The sequence below is a fragment of the Penaeus monodon genome, chromosome 17 (genome assembly GCF_015228065.2).
Source record: "Penaeus monodon isolate SGIC_2016 chromosome 17, NSTDA_Pmon_1, whole genome shotgun sequence".
In the NCBI taxonomy this organism is placed as follows: Eukaryota; Metazoa; Arthropoda; class Malacostraca; order Decapoda; family Penaeidae; genus Penaeus; species Penaeus monodon.
In genome coordinates this window covers 38,578,514-38,603,513 of record NC_051402.1, presented here as the reverse complement: position 1 = coordinate 38,603,513, position 25,000 = coordinate 38,578,514, and the positions used below count along the sequence as shown (strand labels likewise).

Below are 25,000 nucleotides of genomic sequence, written 5' to 3'. Positions count from 1 at the left end.
TAATCACCAAATAAGAAGTTAATGTAACTATGCACACGCTCACCATTTTTTTCAATTTTTCTCTATTTTGTTTTCACTTTCACAAAGAAATAAATGAGTTGGGTGCTTCTCTTCATGGATTCTTAACATATCTCTGTGCACCAATATTGCTTGACTTTTTTGGCGTTTTTTTTTTTTTTTTGACGATATTAGCTGGCCATCTGTATATTTCTTGATCCAAATAAATATGCTTTTCTCTTAAATTTACTTTTTTTTCACAATTCCCCTGAAACTGTACTTGAGCTTCGATTTACTTCAAAACTTTCCAAAAACATTGACTCACTCACTGTTCTGAATTCACTCTAAGCAGATAAAAAAAAACAAGGCCTTTTGGTACAGCAACGCACTTTGTTTTAAAGGTTGCAGTTTGATCAAAAGTAAAAGCCAGTACAATACCACAACATATAAAAAAAGCACTTTACATGGGTTAACAGAGATTTAGATTCCAACGTGTATTTAGTCAAATGGCAATTACACATGCAGAGATACACTGGATCGGCTGAGCCTTTGACAGTCGACTAGATTCTCCGGAAAGAAACCACTGGTGGAGATTCATGATAATAACATCCGGGGGAAGGGGGGAGGGGAAGGAGGAGAGAGAGTGGTAGGGAAAGTGAAGTGAAAATGAGGGGGAATAGAAGGTAATACGAGGTGGAGGGTGGGAGGGAAAGGAGGAAGGTGGAGGGTGGGAGGGAAAGGAGGAAACATGTCATAGCAATATGTAAGTGATATGGCTATAAACACTGGTTTGAAATGCATAACAGGAATAGAAATACTAACGAAGATGAATAATGAATACAGAGAATAAATACCTTCTTATAGTATACGAACACAGTGTACTGTTACTTGTACGTTGCAAGCAGTATAAAATACACTGCATTGTAATACAGCATACGCTAACGAGACAAGGTTGTGAAAGCTCAGTACATACACACGTATCCTCATATAAGGAGGAAAGAATCACAGATATAAGTAATATTATTGAATATTCCGTAGTGCTTTATATATTGGTATTGGAGAGGTATCTGTGCTTACATATGTTTTATATTAGGGAAACATGCGTTGTTATTCATCACTATAATGATATTGATTACATGGCAGAACCGTGAAGTATGTGGCGAATTTAGTATAAGTTTAGTATAAGTTGAGAATTTAGTATAAGTTCAGGTGACAGATTGATTATCGATTTTTTTTTTTTTTTTTTTTTTTTTTTTTTTTTTTTTTTTTTTTTTAAGGAGATATTTGAATTTATTAGTTATGGTCTCTTGTAAAGATTTTGGTAAGCTGTCCCACGCCTGGACACTGCATTATCTCGGCTGAGTAAGCATTTATGAACATATAAGGCACATATGTGATTTCATTAACATTTAGGATATCAAATTCGAAGAAATAATCGTTTGTAGGTGTGTTGCTGATTTGTTCATATTCTTTGGTGGTTTAAGTATACATTTGATTCTGTTTTGTGGCACCCCTTCTTAGACATCGTGGCTGGATGTCAGTTGTGTATAAATTAGTATGTAATAGAACAGTCTTGAATATTTAGAAGTGAGAAAATCCTGAAATAGTTGTAAAATGCCACACTGTTTCCTGATTTTCTTTTGTGTTATTATTATCATATTGCTATACGAGAGTTTGTCATAATGAAATATCTTATTCACTGTGCATCATGTGTATGCATGTCCATTTCAAATCATTCATTATGTTCATGGCAGATCTCTTTTTTTTCATTTTTCGTTTTGATTTACATCGGGAAATGACTTATCTGCGCACATAGATGTAGAGAGAGTGGGGGGGGGGGAGAATGGCAAACTGGCTTTAAGGAATTTCATCCCAAAGTTTATAGACCAGCCACGAACTGACAGGAACTAACACCAGAAAGGAAACAAAGAACAGCACAGTCTTCAGGCTGTCGTCTCCTGCTCCTTCCCTTCTTTTGTCCATCCACACAACAGCATCCTTGGTGATGCCATAGTCTCTCAGCATCTTCTCGTCCTTCATGACTTCGCCACCCGCCTTCAGCTGCTGCTTCCTCGCCTCCACACCCGCTACCCGTGCCACTTCGTGCTTGATCTCTATCACGGGCACCGCTTCGTCCGCCACGACCCTGATAACCTCCCCTTCCGGCTGGACAACGTTAACGTAAAACCCAGTCATAGCTTGGGCCACCCAAACACTTTTCACATCCACGCAGTCTTCGTTGTTGATGCCGTAGCTAGAGATCGTTGCTTTCCTGTCCCTCAAACGCTCGCCGTTAAACGCGAGTACCCGATAGTCACTTAGCTGAATGCCTTCTAACATTATCTTCACCCTGAGCGTGTGGATTGTGTCCGTCGGTTGTGCTTCAACAGAACTCATTGTCCCGTCTGTGTCTCGCACGTGGATGATCATGGCCGAGATCTGTAAAGAGAGGTCGAGGAAAAAGAGAGTTTTCTATTGTTTCTGTCTAATATCTAAATATATGCATTATAAATATAGGTTTATATGACACTGCATAATGTTCATGATCTGAGGTATGGCCTTTGTCACTTATATTGTCACTGAGTGAGAAAGGTGGTCTGAGGCCCAACAAGTCTGTTTATGAACTTGCATTGAACGTTCACCAGACATGAAAATATTAATAATAATAATAATAACAATCAGTTGCACTAACAACATGAGCTTTGACCGAAAACCTTGGCCTTTTATGCTCTGGTATGATCGATTGCAGTTCAGAGTCTTACCCAGGACAATGTGTATGTTTTTGTGTACATATATATCTATATACAAATACATATATTTAAATGTGTGTATATATATATACAGACATTTATACACACGTAGACATATATATGTCAAAATATTCAGTATGACCAGTGGCCTTATGCAGATAAAGTAAATTATTTCACCCCTGGTATAAGCCCCATGAAGATGTAGCATGATTGGAGGAGCTTATTTTGACATTATCAAGGATAAAAGATAAGAAAAAAAGATGGAATCCGGCTGCTGGCAGAAAGCTATGTCGGCCAAAAAAAATCGTTGCCTTTGCTTGTGGTCAGTGAGGAGCTGAGCGCTTCTTTCCGTTAACAACAGATCATGATGTTATCTACCTTGTCTCGCTATTCCACACACCTTCGTCGATTTTTCATGTTAGTTTGTGCAAAGGGTAACGATTATGAATTTTTTTGACTGTACATCTTACCCGAGCAGGCGAGCGCGCGGCCGAGGATGCTCGGCGTCGCGAGAGATAAAGACTCGTGTGGCAACTAACCACACTACATATATATGTATATATATACCTATATATATATTTACATCTGTATCTGATCATGTCAGATCATATACATATATACATACATGTATATACTTATATGTATATACAGTGTGTGTGTTGCTTATGCACCTGCATGTGATAGCGAAAATTCGTGATAGTGGAACACTAAGAAATAAGTGGGAATAATTATAATGTGTTCTTGGCCACACGAACCAACATTTCGTTAATGTTTTCCCAAAATACTGCCCTGAAAAGACACATCCTTACCAATAATACAAAGGACAAATGGAAAATAAAAAATAAATGAAATGCTCTCTTAATTGAAGAATATCAAACAGCAAAATATATGTAGGGATTTTATTTAGAAAATAAAACGAAAAAAATACATGCTGAACTCAGTGAGAAAAGACACTTCCAGTTGCTTTCAGGCTGAACAAAGGCATGAGTGGCTTGGCAGGTTTTCCTAATGGCATCATGCGTCCACACGACCATTTTCATCGCCAACTCTTACGGACACCTGCAAAAGCCTGCTCGTTCCGGGCGCACACATTGCTAATTTTTACTCCCTCGTTTATAGGCAAGCCACAAACTGACAGGAACTAACACCAGAAGGGAAACAAAGAACAGCACATTCTTCAGACTGTCGTCTCCTGCTCTTTCCCTTCTTTTGTCTCTCCTGTTTCCAGTCTCGCCCTTGATCTCCATCAACACAACAGCATCCTGGGTGATGCCATAGTCTCTCAGCATCTTCTCGTCCTTCATGTCTTCGCCACCCGCCTTCAGCTGCTGCTTCCTCGCCTCCACACCAGCTACCCGTGCCACTTCGTGCTTGATCTCTATCACGGGCACCGCTTCGTCTGCCACGACCGTGACAACCTCCCCTTCCGGCTGGACAACGTTAACGAAAAACCCAGTCATAGCTTGGGCCACCAAAACACTTTTCACATCCACGCAGTCTTCGTTGTTGATGCCATAGCTAGAGATCGTTGCTTTCCTGTCCCACAAATGCTTGCCGTTAAACGTAAGTACCCGATAGTCACATAGGGGTATGTCTTCTAACATTATTTTCACCCTGAGCATGTGGATTGTGTCTGTCGGTTGTGCTTCAACAGAACTCATTGTCCCGTCTGTGTCTCGCACGTGGATGATCATGGCCGAGATCTGTAAAAAGAGGTTGAGGAAAAAGAGTTTTCTATTGTTTCTGTCTTATATCTAAATATATGCATTATAAATATAGGTTTATATGACACTGTATAATGTTCATGATCTGAGGTATGGCCTTTGTCACTTATATTGTCACTGAGTGAGAAAGGTGGTCTGGGGCCCAAGTCCGTTTATGAATTTGTACTGAACGTTCACCAGACATAAAAATAATAATAATAATAATCAAAACGGTTTCAGAACTCTGGTACAATGGCTAGCAGGGGTAGTGATAATTTGTATGATGGTTTGACTCTTTATCAATAAGAGTAGAACATAGTGAGGGGATCACATGAGATGATGCCTTAGGGTAAAGCGGCGAGTGCAGGGTCATGTGTCTGGTTAACCCACCCTGAGGGCAAAGGCTGGACTGACCTTACCACGTCAGGCGCTGGGCACGAACTGGGAGGTCAGACAAGGTCAGATAAAATCGTCACCTTAACTCGATGTAGCTTATGTACACGCCATATTGCCACCTACTCACGCCTCGCCCTCGAGGCGCCTTAGATTTGCCTCAAGGCTGACCTAACTTTGGCTGGTTATCTTGTTCTTGCATGCGTTGTCCTTGGTCCATCTTCGTGGCTGCTCGTCCCTGTCGTCCTCTTCTTCCTGGTCCTTGGTGTAATCTATCCTCGACGTCCACATGTCCTTGAAGGTCTTGCACAGGTTCTTGACTTCGGATTTGTTTAGACTTCCTCATAGTCCTCGGTCAGGCCTAAGTCGGCGGCGTCCTCGTCCACACGTCTTCACAGATGTCGTCCAGGCCCTCGGCTGCATGCTCGTTCACACGTCCTTGTAATGTTCGTCTGGATCTACGGGTGTCTGGGCAGGAGGCATCCTCTTCGGCATCTCAGGGTGGTTGATACCTGTGCTGACGAGCTCCTGGAGTTTGACTAGATCTGCGGGCGTCCAGGCAGGCAGCGACCATCCACAGCATCCTGGGGCGACTGGTACCTGCGCTGTCGAGTTCCTGGATCTACGGGCATCCAGGCAGGCGGTGCCCTTCCATTACATCATAAGGCAGTTTAATACCTGCTCTGATGAACATCCTGGCCCACAGGCTTCTGGTGATCTTCTGGTGATGTCCTTCCCACAGCATCCTAAGGTGACGGTTTCTGCAGCAGGGTTCTCCTTCGGTGCCGTGTTGGCTATCATCAGTCCAACTGCTATATATAGTCGGGGAACCAGATCATACACGTAAGGGCCAAAACAGTAAGAAAAAAAGAAAGGCAACAGAGAGGAGGAAATGTTAGTTCCACTAGGGGTTATTTATATAAATTTGCAGTTTTAAATGTTCATTTTACTTTATTTTCATCTTTTCTTTTTCGTTTTGTGTTTTACTTTCACATAGATAAGAAGAAAATAGGAGAGGGAGACGTCAGTAGCGATCCACATGGACCTGGCTGAAACTACCAACCGTCTCTGATAGACACACAAGTAGATAAGGGAAACAGCAATTGTAATCCACAAGGATTTATTTGAACCAATTGTCGTCACACAGAGAAGAAATAAATGTAAAATAGAACTTGTGCATCATGTACGAGTCACTCTTCATGTCTGACAAAATCACAGGCTAAAGAGATACATAGATCTTTATACCGGCAACTACTACAGGAACAAACCCTGTTAATGAAAAGGTTTGTGTCTTTTGTTTTGCATGGATGAGTAAGTGGGTAAGTGTGTGTGTGTGTGTGTGTGTGTGTGTGTGTGTGTGTGTGTGTGTGTGTGTGTGTGTGTGTGTGTGTGTGTGTGTGTGTGTGTGTGTGTGTGTGTGAGCGACACCAAGCGCGAATGAGAGTGAAAGTGAGTGAGCTCACACAGAAAATGTATCACAAACAGGAAGATTAATGTTCAGTATAGCAAAACTGAGATAAATTAACAATGTTATTAATACAGTATTATTTCAACTACCACACTGTATTCAACATTTAATGATATGCGACAGAATGTACGTATTGATGAATGGTGACATGAAAAAAATGTTTGCAAGCATTTTAGCAAACAAATCTTCTTGGGGTCAGAAATTCTGAACTGCCATTGTAGCCATGTCTAGTTATGCATGTCAAGACTTCATCAACAGGGAGATCCTATACCCAAAATGCCATACAATGAAGCGAACCGAGCCGGGAAATTCTATAAATAACCTGCTCTCTTCTGCGTATCTGTGATGGGCACTCGTGACATTCCCTACTGGTATCTATCACGAATCACACGATCGCTTGGGATGTTCCCAAAACAACTTCAAGATGGTGAGAAGTGTGTGATTAATAAGCGAATAATGATTCTAGCTCAAACCCTTGTCCTACACTAATTAACGGACATAACTGCGGGTCACACCGACTCAAAAGTTGCCGAACGAAGGAATACCTTCGATTTCACCTGTACCTACTCTCAAACGTCGGAGTGGAGATCTATTAGGCGATTTACGCAACCCCGGGTTATATCGGGCATCCCTGTTTAGTATGATGTGGGGGGAGATCCTACACTATACTCAAAATAATAAATTTATATAGAATCATGTTACTAGCTCCGTTCTAGCGCCCATAGAACGTGTCACCAATGAACAATGTAACGGTGCTACAGTTATCCCAACGTGTCAACATCAAATTACATGGAAAACGAGCAGCCATCTCTTGGCCTTCCCGCGTCCTGACCCACCTGAAGGGAGAGGAAGTGTGGTCAGGTCAAGACAAGAATATGAGAGCAAAAATAAATGATATGATTGATATTCGTGAGAAAGATAAAATCATGAAGGCGTTAAATTCGTTACAGTTGAAACAATATAAATGTCTAATAATTGAGAAAAATTAATTAACTAAAACTAACAAATGATTTCCATGTTTGTTGATCACACCGTGATCACATGTTAATGCAATCCGAGGTCAGAAGAATAGTGTGAGAACGTGCCATTCGCTGTCACTTAGCACCTTTACCCAACAAAATCAATGGCTTAACACATTTATGGGAGAAGGAAGGGAAAAGAAATAAAGAGGCCCAAAATGTGTACTCACGTGGTTTTGTAGACATGGTCTTCGGGAAACGGGTCAAGCAGTTTTCAGAGAGTGTGTGTTCGTGTTGCAAGCATAAAGGACGCAACGACCACCCTGCCACCAGTTGTAACAGACTGTTGGTGAACAGTAATGGTAGTCAACTTACGTACGACTCACAACACATGTAAAGGGGCCCATGGTAATGTGGTGAGCATGAGGTCACGTGTCCGGCCAACCCCCCCTGAGGGCGAAGGCTGGACCGACCTTACCACGTCAGACGCTGGGCATGAACTGTCGGGTCAAACGAGGTCAGATAAAATCATCATCTACGCCCTCGCTGAGTCGATGGTTCTTAACTCGAAATAGAGCCACGTGGTCTATTGTCTAGTGGGTTACACAAATTGTGCTTATGTACACGCCATATCAATAATTATAATAATGATAATAACAATCAGTTGCACTAACAAAATAAGCTTTGACCGAAAACCTTGGCCTTTTATGCTCTGGTATGACCGATTGCAGTTCAGAGTCTTACCCAGGACAATGTATGTTTTTTTTTTGTGTATATATATATATATATATATATATATATATATATATATATATATATATATATATGTCTGCATGTGTATACATGTGTCAAAATATTCAGTATAACCAGTGGTGTCTTATGCAGATAAAGTAAATTATTTCACCCCTGGTATAAGCCCCATGAAGACGTAGCATGGTTGGAGGAGCTTATTTTGGCGTTATCAAGGATAAAAGCTAAGAAAAAATAGGGTGGAATGCGGCTGCTATGTCCCCCAAAGTCAAGTCACAAAAAAATCGTTACCTTTGCTTGTGGTCAGTGAGGAGCCGAGCGCTTCTTTCCGTTAACAACAGATTATGATGCAAACTACATTGTCTCGCTATTCCACACAACTTCGTCGATTTTTCATGTTAGTTTGTGCAAAGGGTAACGATACTTATTTTCCTGACTGTACATAACCCCGAGCAGGGGAGCGCGCGGCCGAGGATGCTCGGCGTCGCGAGAGGTAAAGTCTCGTGTCAGCCACTAGCCTCACTACATATAAATGTATATACATATCTATACTTATATATTTTCATCTGTATCTGATCATGTCAGATCATATACATATATATGTACATGTATATATTTATGTGCATATACATTGTGTGTGTTGCTTATGCACCTGCACGTGATAGCGAAAATTCGTGATAGTGGAACACTAAGAAATAAGTGGGAATAATTATGTGTTCTTGGCCACACGAACCAACATTTCGTTAATGTTTTTTTCCCAAAATACTGACCTGACAAGACACATCCATACCAATAATACAAAGGACAAAAGGAAAATAGAAAACAAAAGAAATGCTCTCTTTATTGAAGAATATCAAACAGCAAAATATATGTACGCAATTTATTTGCAACATAAAACGAAAAAAATATACATGCTGAACTCAATGAGAAAAGACACTTCCAGTTCAGGCTGAACAAAGGCATGAGTGGCTTGGCAGCTTCTCCTAATGGCATCACACGTCCACACGATCATTTTCATCGCCAACAACTCTTGCGGACGCCTGCAAAAGTCTGCTCGTTCCGGGCGCACACAGGTCACGCGCTCATATCACCATGGCCCAAGGGCATCCTTTTAGTGACCAAACATGGCTCTAGCATTATTGGAGGAGCCATGGTCCTCGTAGAAATCTTCACTACTAGCTCGCAAATATGTCCCAAATTGCCATCATGTCCAGTGCGCAGCCTGTGCATTTATAAAGCTAAAAATTATTCGCATGATTACACACACACATGTGTGTTAGCAGAGTGGGATTAACTTTCCTTGTGTATTTGAAAGCAGTCATTTGCGATAACAGAATGCGTAATAACAGTGGGTTGAATATATATGTTTATGTAAATATATATTTATATATATATAACATTTATAATGTAGGTATATATATACAGAGAGAGAATGATTACCTAAAAAGGTACCACCGGCACTCTCCGTGGAAAGGAACTGGGGACCCTACCACGTACTCACTCCAAAGAGCATCACAACATAAAACTACAATTAAGTATCATGCTGTGACCACGGCGGCTCAGAGATGAACCTACCGTTAAAAGAGGAAGAGATATATATACAGAGGAACACATTTTTCAGTCATTCGAATTAGTATTAGCAATGATAATAGCAAATTACATATTGCATTACTAATTTTTACTGCCTCGTTTATAGGCCAGCCACAAACTGACAGGAACTAACACCAAAAGGGAAACAAAGATCAGCACATTCTTCAGACTGTCGTCTCCTGCTCCTTCCCTTCTTTTGTCTCTCCTGTTTCCAGTCTCGCCCTTGATCTCCATCCACACAACAGCATCCTTGGTGATGCCATAGTCTCTCAGCATCTTCTCGTCCTTCATGTCTTCGGCACCCGCCTTCAGCTGCTGCTTCCTCGCCTCCACACCCGCTACCCGTGCCACTTCGTGCTTGATCTCTATCACGGGCACCGCTTCGTCCGCCACGACCGTGACAACCTCCCCTTCCGGCTGGACAACGTTAACGTAAAACCCACTCATAGCTTGGGTCACCACAACACTTTTCACATCCACGCAGTCTTCGTTGTTGATGCCATAGCTAGAGATCGTTGCTTTCCTGTCCCACAAATGCTTGCCGTTAAACGTAAGTACCCTATAGTCACATAGGGGTATGTCTTCTAACATTATTTTCACCCTGAGCATGTGGATTGTGTCTGTCGGTTGTGCTTCAACAGAACTCATTGTCCCGTCTGTGTCTCGCACGTGGATGATCATGGCCGAGATCTGTAAAAAGAGGTTGAGGAAAAAGAGTTTTCTATTGTTTCTGTCTTATATCTAAATATATGCATTATAAATATAGGTTTATATGACACTGCATAATGTTCATGATCTGAGGTATGGCCTTTGTCACTTATATTGTCACTGAGTGAGAAAGGTGGTCTGGGGCCCAAGTCCGTTTATGAATTTGTACTGAACGTTCACCAGACATAAAAATAATAATAATAATAATCAAAACGGTTTCAGAACTCTGGTACAATGGCTAGCAGGGGTAGTGATAGTTTGTATGATGGTTTGACTCTTTATTAATAAGAGTAGAACATAGTGAGGGGATCACATGAGATGATGCCTTAGGGTAAAGCGGCGAGTGCAGGGTCATGTGTCTGGTTAACCCACCCTGAGGGCAAAGGCTGGACTGACCTTACCACATCAGGCGCTGGGCACGAACTGGGAGGTCAGACAAGGTCAGATAAAATCGTCACCTTAACTCGATGTAGCTTATGTACACGCCATATTGCCACCTACTCACGCCTCGCCCTCGAGGCGCCTTAGATTTGCCTCAAGGCTGACCCAACTTTGGCTGGTTATCTTGTTCTTGCATGCGTTGTCCTTGGTCCATCTTCGTGGCTGCTCGTCCCTGTCGTCCTCTTCTTCCTGGTCCTTGGTGTAATCTATCCTCGACGTCCACATGTCCTTGAAGGTCTTGCACAGGTTCTTGACTTCGGATTTGTTTAGACTTCCTCATAGTCCTCGGTCAGGCCTAAGTCGGCGGCGTCCTCGTCCACACGTCTTCACAGATGTCGTCCAGGTCCTCGGCTGCATGCTCGTTCACACGTCCTTGTAATGTTCGTCTGGATCTACGGGTGTCTGGGCAGGAGGCATCCTCTTCGGCATCTCAGGGCGGTTGATACCTGTGCTGACGAGCTCCTGGAGTTTGACTAGATCTGCGGGCGTCCAGGCAGGCAGCGACCATCCACAGCATCCTGGGGCGACTGGTACCTGCGCTGTCGAGTTCCTGGATCTACGGGCATCCAGGCAGGCGGTGCCCTTCCATTACATCATAAGGCAGCTTAATACCTGCTCTGATGAACATCCTGGCCCACAGGCTTCTGGCGATCTTCTGGTGATATCCTTCCCACAGCATCCTAAGGTGACGGTTTCTGCAGCAGGGTTCTCCTTCGGTGCCGTGTTGGCTATCATCAGTCCAACTGCTATATATAGTCGGGGAACCAGATCATACACGTAAGGGCCAAAACAGTAAGAAAAAAAGAAAGGCAACAGAGAGGAGGAAATGTTAGTTCCACTAGGGGTTATTTATATAAATTTGCAGTTTTAAATGTTCATTTTACTTTATTTTCATCTTTTCTTTTTCGTTTTGTGTTTTACTTTCACAAAGATAAGAAGAAAATAGGAGAGGGAGACGTCAGTAGCGATCCACATGGACCTGGCTGAAACTACCAACCGTCTCTGATAGACACACAAGTAGATAAGGGAAACAGCAATGGCAATCCGCAAGGATTTATTTGAACCAATTGTCGTCACACAGAGAAGAAATAAATGTAAAATAGAACTTGTGCATCATGTACGAGTCACTCTTCATGTCTGACAAAATCACAGGCTAAAGAGATACATAGATCTTTATACCGGCAACTACTACAGGAACAAACCCTGTTAATGAAAAGGTTTCAGTGTCTTTTGTTTTGCATGGATGAGTAAGTGGGTAAGTGTCTGTGTGTGTGTGTGTGTGTGTGTGTGTGTGTGTGTGTGTGTGTGTGTGTGTGTGTGTGTGTGTGTGTGTGTGTGTGTGTGTGTGTGTGTGTGTGTGTGTGTGTGTGTGTGTGTGTGTGTGTGTGTGTGTGTGTGTGTGAGCGACACCAAGCGCGAATGAGAGTGAAAGTGAGTGAGCTCACACAGAAAATGTATCACAAACACGAAGATTAATGTTCAGTATAACAAAACTGAGATAAATTAGCAATGCTATTAATACAGTATTATTTCAACTACCACACTGAATTCAACATTTAATGATATGCAACAGAATGTACGTATTGATGAATGTTGACATGAAAAGAATGTTTGCAAGCATTTTAGCAAACAAATCTTCTTGGGGTCAGAAATTCTGAACTGCCATTGTAGCCATGTCTAGTTATGCATGTCAAGACTTCATCAACAGGGAGATCCTATACCCAAAATGCCATACAATGAAGCGAACCGAGCCGGGAAATTCTATAAATAACCTGCTCTCTTCTGCGTATCTGTGATGGGCACTCGTGACATTCCCTACTGGTATCTATCACGAATCACACGATCGCTTGGGATGTTCCCAAAACAACTTCAAGATGGTGAGAAGTGTGTGATTAATAAGCGAATAATGATTCTAGCTCAAACCCTTGTCCTACACTAATTAACGGACATAACTGCGGGTCACACCGACTCAAAAGTTGCCGATCGAAGGAATACCTTCGATTTCACCTGTACCTACTCTCAAACGTCGGAGTGGAGATCTATTAGGCGATTTACGCAACCCCGGGTTATATCGGGCATCCTGTTTAGTATGATGTGGGGGGAGATCCTACACTATACTCAAAATAATAAATTTATATAGAATCATGTTACTAGCTCCGTTCTAGCGCCATAGAACGTGTCACCAATGAACAATGTAACGGTGCTACAGTTATCCCAACGTGTCAACATCAAATTACATGGAAAACGAGCAGCCATCTCTTGGCCTTCCCGCGTCCTGACCCACCTGAAGGGAGAGGAAGTGTGGTCAGGTCAAGACAAGAATATGAGAGCAAAAATAAATGATATGATTGATATTCGTGAGAAAGATAAAATCATGAAGGCGTTAAATTCGTTACAGTTGAAACAATATAAATGTCTAATAATTGAGAAAAATTAATTAACTAAAACTAACAAATGATTTCCATGTTTGTTGATCACACCGTGATCACATGTTAATGCAATCCGAGGTCAGAAGAATAGTGTGAGAACGTGCCATTCGCTGTCACTTAGCACTTTACCCAACAAAACCAATGGCTTATCACATTCATGGAAAAAGGAAGGGAAAAGAAATAAAGAGGCCCAAAATGTGTACTCACGTGGTTTTGAAAACATGGTCTTCGGGAAAACGGGGTCGAGCAGTTTCAGAGAGTGTGTGTTCGTGTTGCAAGCATAAAGGACGCAACGACCACCCTGCCACCAGTTGTAACAGACTGTTGGTGAACAGTAATGGTAGTCAACTTACGTACGACTCACAACACATGTAAAGGGGCCCATGGTAATGTGGTGAGCATGAGGTCACGTGTCCGGCCAACCCCCCCTGAGGGCGAAGGCTGGACCGACCTTACCACGTCAGACGCTGGGCATGAACTGTCGGGTCAAACGAGGTCTGATAAAATCATCATCAAACGCCCTCGCTGAGTCGATGGTTCTTAACTCGAAATAGAGCCACGTGGTCTATTGTCTAGTGGGTTACACAAATTGTGCTTATGTACACGCCATATCAATAATTATAATAATGATAATAACAATCAGTTGCACTAACAAAATAAGCTTTGACCGAAAACCTTGGCCTTTTATGCTCTGGTATGACCGATTGCAGTTCAGAGTCTTACCCAGGACAATGTATGTTTTTTTTTTGTGTATATATATATAATATTATATATATATATATATATATATAATATATATATATATTTTATATATATATATATATATGTCTGCATGTGTATACATGTGTCAAAATATTCAGTATAACCAGTGGTGTCTTATGCAGATAAAGTAAATTATTTCACCCCTGGTATAAGCCCCATGAAGACGTAGCATGGTTGGAGGAGCTTATTTTGGCGTTATCAAGGATAAAAGCTAAGAAAAAATAGGGTGGAATGCGGCTGCTATGTCCCCCAAAGTCAAGTCACAAAAAAATATCGTTACCTTTGCTTGTGGTTTAGTGAGGAGCCGAGCGCTTCTTTCCGTTAACAACAGATTATGATGCAAACTACATTGTCTCGCTATTCCACACAACTTCGTCGATTTTTCATGTTAGTTTGTGCAAAGGGTAACGATACTTATTTCCGACTGTACATAACCCCCAGCGGGGAGCGCGCGGCCGAGGATGCTCGGCGTCGCGAGAGGTAAAGTCTCGTGTCAGCCACTAGCCTCACTACATATAAATGTATATACATATCTATACTTATATATTTTCATCTGTATCTGATCATGTCAGATCATATACATATATATGTACATGTATATATTTATGTGCATATACATTGTGTGTGTTGCTTATGCACCTGCACGTGATAGCGAAAATTTGTGATAGTGAACACTAAGAAATAAGGGGAATAATTATGTGTTCTTGGCCACACGAACCAACATTTCGTTAATGTTTTTTTCCCAAAATACTGACCTGACAAGACACATCCATACCAATAATACAAAGGACAAAAGGAAAATAGAAAACAAAAGAAATGCTCTCTTTATTGAAGAATATCAAACAGCAAAATATATGTACGCAATTTATTTGCAACATAAAACGAAAAAAATATACATGCTGAACTCAATGAGAAAAGACACTTCCAGTTCAGGCTGAACAAAGGCATGAGTGGCTTGGCAGCTTCTCCTAATGGCATCACACGTCCACACGATCATTTTCATCGCCAACAACTCTTGCGGACGCCTGCAAAAGTCTGCTCGTTCCGGGCGCACACAGGTCACGCGCTCATATCACCATGGCCCAAGGGCATCCTTTTAGTGACCAAACATGGCTCTAGCATTATTGGAGGAGCCATGGTCCTCGTAGAAATCTTCACTACTAGCTCGCAAATATGTCCCAAATTGCCATCATGTCCAGTGCGCAGCCTGTGCATTTATAAAGCTAAAAATTATTCGCATGATTACACACACACATGTGTGTTAGCAGAGTGGGATTAACTTTCCTTGTGTATTTGAAAGCAGTCATTTGCGATAACAGAATGCGTAATAACAGTGGGTTGAATATATATGTTTATGTAAATATATATTTATATATATATAACATTTATAATGTAGGTATATATATACAGAGAGAGAATGATTACCTAAAAAGGTACCACCGGCACTCTCCGTGGAAAGGAACTGGGGACCCTACCACGTACTCACTCCAAAGAGCATCACAACATAAAACTACAATTAAGTATCATGCTGTGACCACGGCGGCTCAGAGATGAACCTACCGTTAAAAGAGGAAGAGATATATATACAGAGGAACACATTTTTCAGTCATTCGAATTAGTATTAGCAATGATAATAGCAAATTACATATTGCATTACTAATTTTTACTGCCTCGTTTATAGGCCAGCCACAAACTGACAGGAACTAACACCAAAAGGGAAACAAAGATCAGCACATTCTTCAGACTGTCGTCTCCTGCTCCTTCCCTTCTTTTGTCTCTCCTGTTTCCAGTCTCGCCCTTGATCTCCATCCACACAACAGCATCCTTGGTGATGCCATAGTCTCTCAGCATCTTCTCGTCCTTCATGTCTTCGGCACCCGCCTTCAGCTGCTGCTTCCTCGCCTCCACACCCGCTACCCGTGCCACTTCGTGCTTGATCTCTATCACGGGCACCGCTTCGTCCGCCACGACCGTGACAACCTCCCCTTCCGGCTGGACAACGTTAACGTAAAACCCACTCATAGCTTGGGTCACCACAACACTTTTCACATCCACGCAGTCTTCGTTGTTGATGCCATAGCTAGAGATCGTTGCTTTCCTGTCCCACAAATGCTTGCCGTTAAACGTAAGTACCCTATAGTCACATAGGGGTATGTCTTCTAACATTATTTTCACCCTGAGCATGTGGATTGTGTCTGTCGGTTGTGCTTCAACAGAACTCATTGTCCCGTCTGTGTCTCGCACGTGGATGATCATGGCCGAGATCTGTAAAAAGAGGTTGAGGAAAAAGAGTTTTCTATTGTTTCTGTCTTATATCTAAATATATGCATTATAAATATAGGTTTATATGACACTGCATAATGTTCATGATCTGAGGTATGGCCTTTGTCACTTATATTGTCACTGAGTGAGAAAGGTGGTCTGGGGCCCAAGTCCGTTTATGAATTTGTACTGAACGTTCACCAGACATAAAAATAATAATAATAATAATCAAAACGGTTTCAGAACTCTGGTACAATGGCTAGCAGGGGTAGTGATAGTTTGTATGATGGTTTGACTCTTTATTAATAAGAGTAGAACATAGTGAGGGGATCACATGAGATGATGCCTTAGGGTAAAGCGGCGAGTGCAGGGTCATGTGTCTGGTTAACCCACCCTGAGGGCAAAGGCTGGACTGACCTTACCACATCAGGCGCTGGGCACGAACTGGGAGGTCAGACAAGGTCAGATAAAATCGTCACCTTAACTCGATGTAGCTTATGTACAACGCCATATGCCACCTACTCACGCCTCGCCCTCGAGGCGCCTTAGATTTGCCTCAAGGCTGACCCAACTTTGGCTGGTTATCTTGTTCTTGCATGCGTTGTCCTTGGTCCATCTTCGTGGCTGCTCGTCCCTGTCGTCCTCTTCTTCCTGGTCCTTGGTGTAATCTATCCTCGACGTCCACATGTCCTTGAAGGTCTTGCACAGGTTCTTGACTTCGGATTTGTTTAGACTTCCTCATAGTCCTCGGTCAGGCCTAAGTCGGCGGCGTCCTCGTCCACACGTCTTCACAGATGTCGTCCAGGTCCTCGGCTGCATGCTCGTTCACACGTCCTTGTAATGTTCGTCTGGATCTACGGGTGTCTGGGCAGGAGGCATCCTCTTCGGCATCTCAGGGCGGTTGATACCTGTGCTGACGAGCTCCTGGAGTTTGACTAGATCTGCGGGCGTCCAGGCAGGCAGCGACCATCCACAGCATCCTGGGGCGACTGGTACCTGCGCTGTCGAGTTCCTGGATCTACGGGCATCCAGGCAGGCGGTGCCCTTCCATTACATCATAAGGCAGCTTAATACCTGCTCTGATGAACATCCTGGCCCACAGGCTTCTGGCGATCTTCTGGTGATATCCTTCCCACAGCATCCTAAGGTGACGGTTTCTGCAGCAGGGTTCTCCTTCGGTGCCGTGTTGGCTATCATCAGTCCAACTGCTATATATAGTCGGGGAACCAGATCATACACGTAAGGGCCAAAACAGTAAGAAAAAAAGAAAGGCAACAGAGAGGAGGAAATGTTAGTTCCACTAGGGGTTATTTATATAAATTTGCAGTTTTAAATGTTCATTTTACTTTATTTTCATCTTTTCTTTTTCGTTTTGTGTTTTACTTTCACAAAGATAAGAAGAAAATAGGAGAGGGAGACGTCAGTAGCGATCCACATGGACCTGGCTGAAACTACCAACCGTCTCTGATAGACACACAAGTAGATAAGGGAAACAGCAATGGCAATCCGCAAGGATTTATTTGAACCAATTGTCGTCACACAGAGAAGAAATAAATGTAAAATAGAACTTGTGCATCATGTACGAGTCACTCTTCATGTCTGACAAAATCACAGGCTAAAGAGATACATAGATCTTTATACCGGCAACTACTACAGGAACAAACCCTGTTAATGAAAAGGTTTCAGTGTCTTTTGTTTTGCATGGATGAGTAAGTGGGTAAGTGTCTGTGTTGTGTGTGTGTGTGTGTGTGTTTTGTGTGTGTGTGTGTGTGTGTGTGTGGTGTGTGTGTGTGTGTGTGTGTGTGTGTGCGTGTGTGTGTGTGTGTGTGTGTGTGTGTGTGTGTGTGTGTGTTTTGGGGTGTGAGCGACACCAAGCGCGAATGAGAGTGAAAGTGAGTGAGCTCACACAGAAAATGTATCACAAACACGAAGATTAATGTTCAGTATAACAAAACTGAGATAAATTAGCAATGCTATTAATACAGTATTATTTCAACTACCACACTGAATTCAACATTTAATGATATGCAACAGAATGTACGTATTGATGAATGTTGACATGAAAAGAATGTTTGCAAGCATTTTAGCAAACAAATCTTCTTGGGGTCAGAAATTCTGAACTGCCATTGTAGCCATGTCTAGTTATGCATGTCAAGACTTCATCAACAGGGAGATCCTATACCCAAAATGCCATACAATGAAGCGAACCGAGCCGGGAAATTCTATAAATAACCTGCTCTCTTCTGCGTATCTGTGATGGGCACTCGTGACATTCCCTACTGGTATCTATCACGAATCACACGATCGCTTGGGATGTTCCCAAAACAACTTCAAGATGGTGAGAAGTGTGTGATTAATAAGCGAATAATGATTCTAGCTCAAACCCTTGTCCTACACTAATTAACGGACATAACTGCGGGTCACACCGACTCAAAAGTTGCCGATCGAAGGAATACCTTCGATTTCACCTGTACCTACTCTCAAACGTCGGAGTGGAGATCTATTAGGCGATTTACGCAACCCCGGGTTATATCGGGCATCCCTGTTTAGTATGATGTGGGGGGAGATCCTACACTATACTCAAAATAATAAATTTATATAGAATCATGTTACTAGCTCCGTTCTAGCGCCCATAGAACGTGTCACCAATGAACAATGTAACGGTGCTACAGTTATCCCAACGTGTCAACATCAAATTACATGGAAAACGAGCAGCCATCTCTTGGCCTTCCCGCGTCCTGACCCACCTGAAGGGAGAGGAAGTGTGGTCAGGTCAAGACAAGAATATGAGAGCAAAAATAAATGATATGATTGATATTCGTGAGAAAGATAAAATCATGAAGGCGTTAAATTCGTTACAGTTGAAACAATATAAATGTCTAATAATTGAGAAAAATTAATTAACTAAAACTAACAAATGATTTCCATGTTTGTTGATCACACCGTGATCACATGTTAATGCAATCCGAGGTCAGAAGAATAGTGTGAGAACGTGCCATTCGCTGTCACTTAGCACCTTTACCCAACAAAATCAATGGCTTAACACATTTATGGGAGAAGGAAGGGAAAAGAAATAAAGAGGCCCAAAATGTGTACTCACATGGTTTTGCAGACATGGTCTTCGGGAAACGGGTCAAGCAGTTTTCAGAGAGTGTGTGTTCGTGTTGCAAGCATAAAGGACGCAACGACCACCCTGCCACCAGTTGTAACACTGTTGGTGAACAGTAATGGTAGTCAACTTACGTACGACTCACAACACATGTAAAGGGGGCCATGGTAATGTGGTGAGCATGAGGTCACGTGTCCGGCCAACCCCCCCTGAGGGCGAAGGCTGGACCGACCTTACCACGTCAGACGCTGGGCATGAACTGTCGGGTCAAACGAGGTCAGATAAAATTATCATCTACGCCCTCGCTGAGTCGATGGTTCTTAACTCGAAATAGAGCCACGTGGTCTATTGTCTAGTGGGTTACACAAATTGTGCTTATGTACACGCCATATCAATAATTATAATAATGATAATAACAATCAGTTGCACTAACAAAATAAGCTTTGACCGAAAACCTTGGCCTTTTATGCTCTGGTATGACCGATTGCAGTTCAGAGTCTTACCCAGGACAATGTATGTTTATATATATATATAATATATATATATATATATATATATATATATATATATATATATATATATATATATATATATATATATATATATGTCTGCATGTGTATACATGTGTCAAAATATTCAGTATAACCAGTGGTGCCTTATACAGATAAAGTAAATTATTTCAGCCCTGGTATAAGCCCCATGAAGACGTAGCATGGTTGGAGGAGCTTATTTTGGCGTTATCAAGGATAAAAGCTAAGAAAAAATAGGGTGGAATGCGGCTGCTATGTCCCCCAAAGTCAAGTCACAAAAAAATCGTTACCTTTGCTTGTGGTCAGTGAGGAGCCGAGCGCTTCTTTCCGTTAACAACAGATTATGATGCTAACTACCTTGTCTCGCTATTCCACACAACTTCGTCGATTTTTCATGTTAGTTTGTGCAAAGGGTAGCGATACTTATTTTTCTGACTGTACATAACCCCGAGCAGGGGAGCGCGCGGCCGTGGATGCTCGGCGTCGCGAGAGATAAAGTCTCATGTGGCACCTAGCCACACTACATATAAATGTATATACATATCTATACTTATATATTTTCATCTGTATCTGATCATGTCAGATCATATACATATATATGTACATGTATATATTTATGTGCATATACATTGTGTGTGTTGCTTATGCACCTGCACGTGATGGCGAAAATTCGTGATAGTAGAACACTAACAAATAAGTGGGAATAATTATAATGTGTTCTTGGCCACACGAACCAACATTTAGTTAATGTTTTTCCCAAAATACTGCCCTGATAAGACACATCCTTACCAATAATACAAAGGACAAAAGGAAAATAGAAAACAAAAGAACTGCTCTCTTTATTGAAGAATATCAAACAGCAAAATATATGTACGCAATTTATTTGCAACATAAAACGAAAAAAATATACATGCTGAACTCAATGAGAAAAGACACTTCCAGTTCAGGCTGAACAAAGGCATGAGTGGCTTGGCAGCTTCTCCTAATGGCATCACGCGTCCACACGATCATTTTCATCGCCAACAACTCTTGCGGACGCCTGCAAAAGTCTGCTCGTTCCGGGCGCACACAGGTCACGCGCTCATATCACCATGGCCCAAGGGCATCCTTTTAGTGACCAAACATGGCTCTAGCATTATTGGAGGAGCCATGGTCCTCGTAGAAATCTTCACTACTAGCTCGCAAATATGTGCCAAATTGCCATCATGTCCAGTGCGCAGCCTGTGCATTTATAAAGCTAAAAATTATTCGCATGATTACACACACACATGTGTGTTAGCAGAGTGGGATTAACTTTCCTTGTGTATTTGAAAGCAGTCATTTGCGATAACAGAATGCGTAATAACAGTGGGTTGAATATATATGTTTATGTAAATATATATTTATATATATATAACATTTATAATGTAGGTATATATATACAGAGGAACACATTTTTCAGTCATTCGAATTAGTATTAGGAATGATAAATAACGAATTACATATTGCATTACTAATTTTTACTGCCTCGTTTATAGGCCAGCCACAAACTGACAGGAACTAACACCAGAAGGGAAACAAAGAACAGCACAGTCTTCAGGCTGTCGTCTCCTGCTCCTTCCCTTCTTTTGTCTCTCCTGTTTCCAGTCTCGCCCTTGATCTCCATCAACACAACAGCATCCTGGGTGATGCCATAGTCTCTCAGCATCTTCTCGTCCTTCATGACTTCGCCACCCGCCTTCAGCTGCTGCTTCCTCGCCTCCACACCCGCTACCCGTGCCACTTCGTGCTTGATCTCTATCACGGGCACCGCTTCGTCCGCCACGACCCTGACAACCTCCCCTTCCGGCTGGACAACGTTAACGTAAAACCCAGTCATAGCTTCTTCCACAAAGACATCTACTACATCCACACAGTCCTCGTCGCTGATGCTGTAGCTAGAGATCGTTGCTTTCCTGTCCCACAAATGCTTGCCGTTGAACGCGAGTACCCGATAGTCACTTAGTTGAATGCCTTCTAACATTATTTTCACCCTGAGCGTGTGGATTGTGTCCGTCGGTTGTGCTTCAACAGAACTCATTGTCCCGTCTGTATCTCGCACTTGGATAATCATGGCCGCGATCTGGAGAGGGTGAGAAAAGAGTGTCACGTCCTCTGAATCTTCATCTAGATCATTTTAGCATTTTAACCGGTCACTTGCCTTTTTACTGAGATTGATATTACATTTTGCTCATGGTCGCCTCCACTTCATAGTCTTGGAATTTCGAGATGGTATTGTTGTTTTTTCCTTCATCAAGATCGCTGTAATGTTTATTTTTTCCTTGGGAATATTCTATTACCTAACTTCCACCACACCTTAGTAGCAATGTCACTATATTGTTTGGCTTTTTATCAAGATTATTATATGTATATACTCCTTGTACAGATCACTATACATAAGATCACTTTATCATTCTGCTTTATTTTTTTGTATACACTGACCACCATTATGGAAGTTATAATTAGATTGTATCGAATAGACCAAAAAATGCAATATAGAATATGACAAAACAACTTTGATCTCATCTTTGAACTCAAGGCATAAAACATGAAACAAGGCACAATGTAAATGTGGGTGTGGGTGTGTATGTGTTTATTTCTATATATATGTATATATATATATACATATTTATTTATTTATTTATTTATATATATATATATAATTATATATATATATATATATATATATATATATATATATATATATATATAATTATATATATATATACATATATATACTGAGTGTGAGTGTTGATGTGAAGGAAATTTGTAGATCTCGTTGGTGACCTTCAACCCCCCCTTTACGCAATGCAACTTGCTTCTTGCAAGAACGTAATGGATCTAGGCACTTTATTACAAGTAGCACCACTACGCCTCGGTGAAAATTTTAGTTGGCAACTGCCGAGCTAAACTCTGCCCCTCTACTTTCATTAATTCTAAATATTTATAGGGTTTTACTTCTCTTTCTCTTGGTTTGTTTTCCAATTATTTTTTTTACCGTTGTCATTTCTGAAATGTTTTCAAAGAAAATATATTGAAGAAACCATACACAGAAAGTCACACAGACTGACCGGGCCAAAAAAGGGGCGGGTCTGATGACGTCAATGCGTTTAACAAATCAAGGTCTACCATAAGCTATCAGTTATAGCTACATCCATAATTATTCATATGATTCACAATAATAAGAAAGAAGCAAAATCGTGGAGAGGTGGGATATGTAGGACTAGCCATTACCTCTATGGTAAATATGTTCTTACAGAGTCATCTGCTTAAGCAAAACATAAAATGGTCGTGGCATTTCCATAATAAGTGTATCTTTACATCTAAAATGGAATCACTTTTGGACTCGAGAGGCTTGAGAACCACCTCCATAGATTCATGCTTCCCTTATCTTGTTGCAAGAATAAAATCATCCTGGCGATCTCAATAACGAGGTCACTTGAAGAAATATTTGACATTACATTCCCGCCATCAAAAAGGACATTCTACCGTTAGCGCCATCCTCCACGACAGTTTGTCTGGCCACCACATACAGAAAAGTATGAATATACAAAAAAAAAATAATAATAAATAAATAAACAAATAAATAAAAACATATATATATATATATATATATATATATATATATATATATATATACATGTGTGTGTGTGTGTGTGTGTGTGTGTGTGTGTGTGTGTGTGTGTGTGTGTGTGTGTGTGTGTGTGTGTGTGTGTGTGTGTGTGTGTGTGTGTGTGTGTTCGTATGCATGTGTGTCATACGCATATATAAAAGACACTATCAAGAGTCCGACTACACCCATAGCCTATAAATGTCTTTTCCGCGTTGTCCCATAGATGTCGCAGTAATCGTCTTCTCCAAATCAAAACAGAGGCAGTGATTGGGGGGGGGGGTCGTAAAGGGAACGGGAAAGAGGAAGGAAGGCAATAAAGCAGGGAAGAGGGAGATGGAGGGCAAGTCCGAGGTATTTCATTAAGATAATGATAATAATAACAGTGATAATTAGTAGCATTAGCATGAGCATTATTCTACGGCAGACAGGATCATTTCTTATTCGATGTTTCGCTGTCCATTGCATATGATCAGTTAAATGGCAATAATTGCAGAGCAAAAGAGTAAAGATATGTCATAGAGTCCATGGTAAAGTCGCCATGCCGTTAGGTGTCCTCAGCAACGAGCAACTGATCCCTCACACACCAGAAGATAAGATTTTTTTGAAATTTCAGTTATGATAGAAAATCATTATGACATCAATCCCCGGATTCACGGCATGGAGGCTGAAGAAAGGCGATTCATCTCGAAAAGCTAGGAGGCAGAATAGTCATACATAGATCTGACGATGAAACAGATTGTTCACGAAGTCTCTCTCTCTCTCTCTCTCTCTCTCTCTCTCTCTCTCTCTCTCTCTCTCTCTCTCTCTCTCTCTCTCTCTCTCTCGCTCTCTCGCTCTCTCGCTCTCTCTCTCGTCTGGTGTTATCTCTCGTAGAAGTAGGATGTGTTTTAGTGCTGTCCTCAGTCATGAGACTCATCTTGAATCTTGTGTTTACTCGCCCCCGGGACAGGGAGCGAGTGAGGTGCCTGTGGCACTCCAGCAAATCTGTCACCTCCTCCCAGGTGCCAGCATGGCTAGTGTTGTCATATCGGGGTCCCCCCTTTCCGACGTAGAAAGAGAGGGTAAAAGTTTAACCTCGCAAGGACATGTTCCAAGCGTATCCCATAAGAGGGAAAGAAGTGAAGGAAGTGTGAATATGAGTGATGATGAGAATGGACGCGAGCGGGAGGAGAAGAGGAAGAGGAAACCGAAGCAGGAAATCTACACGTTGTCCATGTGAATGGCAGGAAACGATTGCTATTCCCACAGGACTACGCCATGAGTTTCCTCGAGAAATTAAGGTGGGCCATGGAACTAGGCCGGGACCACCGGGCTTTCGAGCTACATATGAAGGAAGGCAGAGGGAGACCCTGACGACTCAGGGGTACAAGGGGACAGTGATGACTGTCCCCTTGTATCATGTGCCTCAGGTGTTGCCGATGAGGCCACAAGTCTTGGACCTATCAGCAGGATGCTCGATGCAGGTTCTGCGTAGAAAGCATGGGTACAGGATCTGCCGAGCCAAAACTGAATAGGGGG

At 41.9% G+C, this 25,000-nt stretch overlaps 3 protein-coding genes across 5 annotated transcripts in view; all 3 read right to left on the bottom strand.

Moving 5' to 3' along the window:
• Positions 1–165: 165 nt before the first annotated feature.
• The window catches only part of LOC119583733, a 27,697-nt gene continuing 2,862 nt past the window's right edge, over positions 166–25,000 (bottom strand). Inside the window, exon 2 of one of the 3 annotated variants that reach the window (XM_037932388.1) lies at positions 166–2,436. In XM_037932388.1, the coding sequence (XP_037788316.1) occupies positions 1,855–2,427 (573 nt within the window). In that variant the 5' untranslated portion in view covers positions 2,428–2,436 and the 3' untranslated portion in view covers positions 166–1,854. Of the gene's footprint in view, positions 2,437–15,416; positions 16,216–20,674; positions 21,953–25,000 lie in introns of those variants that run through there. The other 2 variants (XM_037932385.1, XM_037932386.1) reach the window with 2 other exon arrangements.
• LOC119583734 lies at positions 3,632–7,600 on the bottom strand. The gene is made up of 2 exons (XM_037932389.1): positions 7,501–7,600; positions 3,632–4,450 (listed from the first exon to the last, which is right to left on the bottom strand). The coding sequence occupies exon 2, from the start codon at positions 4,439–4,441 to the stop codon at positions 3,842–3,844; it is 600 nt and encodes a 199-aa protein (XP_037788317.1). The 5' UTR covers positions 4,442–4,450; positions 7,501–7,600; the 3' UTR covers positions 3,632–3,841.
• Positions 9,502–10,328, bottom strand: LOC119583735. The gene has a single exon (XM_037932390.1). The coding sequence runs from the start codon at positions 10,289–10,291 to the stop codon at positions 9,692–9,694; it is 600 nt and encodes a 199-aa protein (XP_037788318.1). The 5' UTR covers positions 10,292–10,328; the 3' UTR covers positions 9,502–9,691.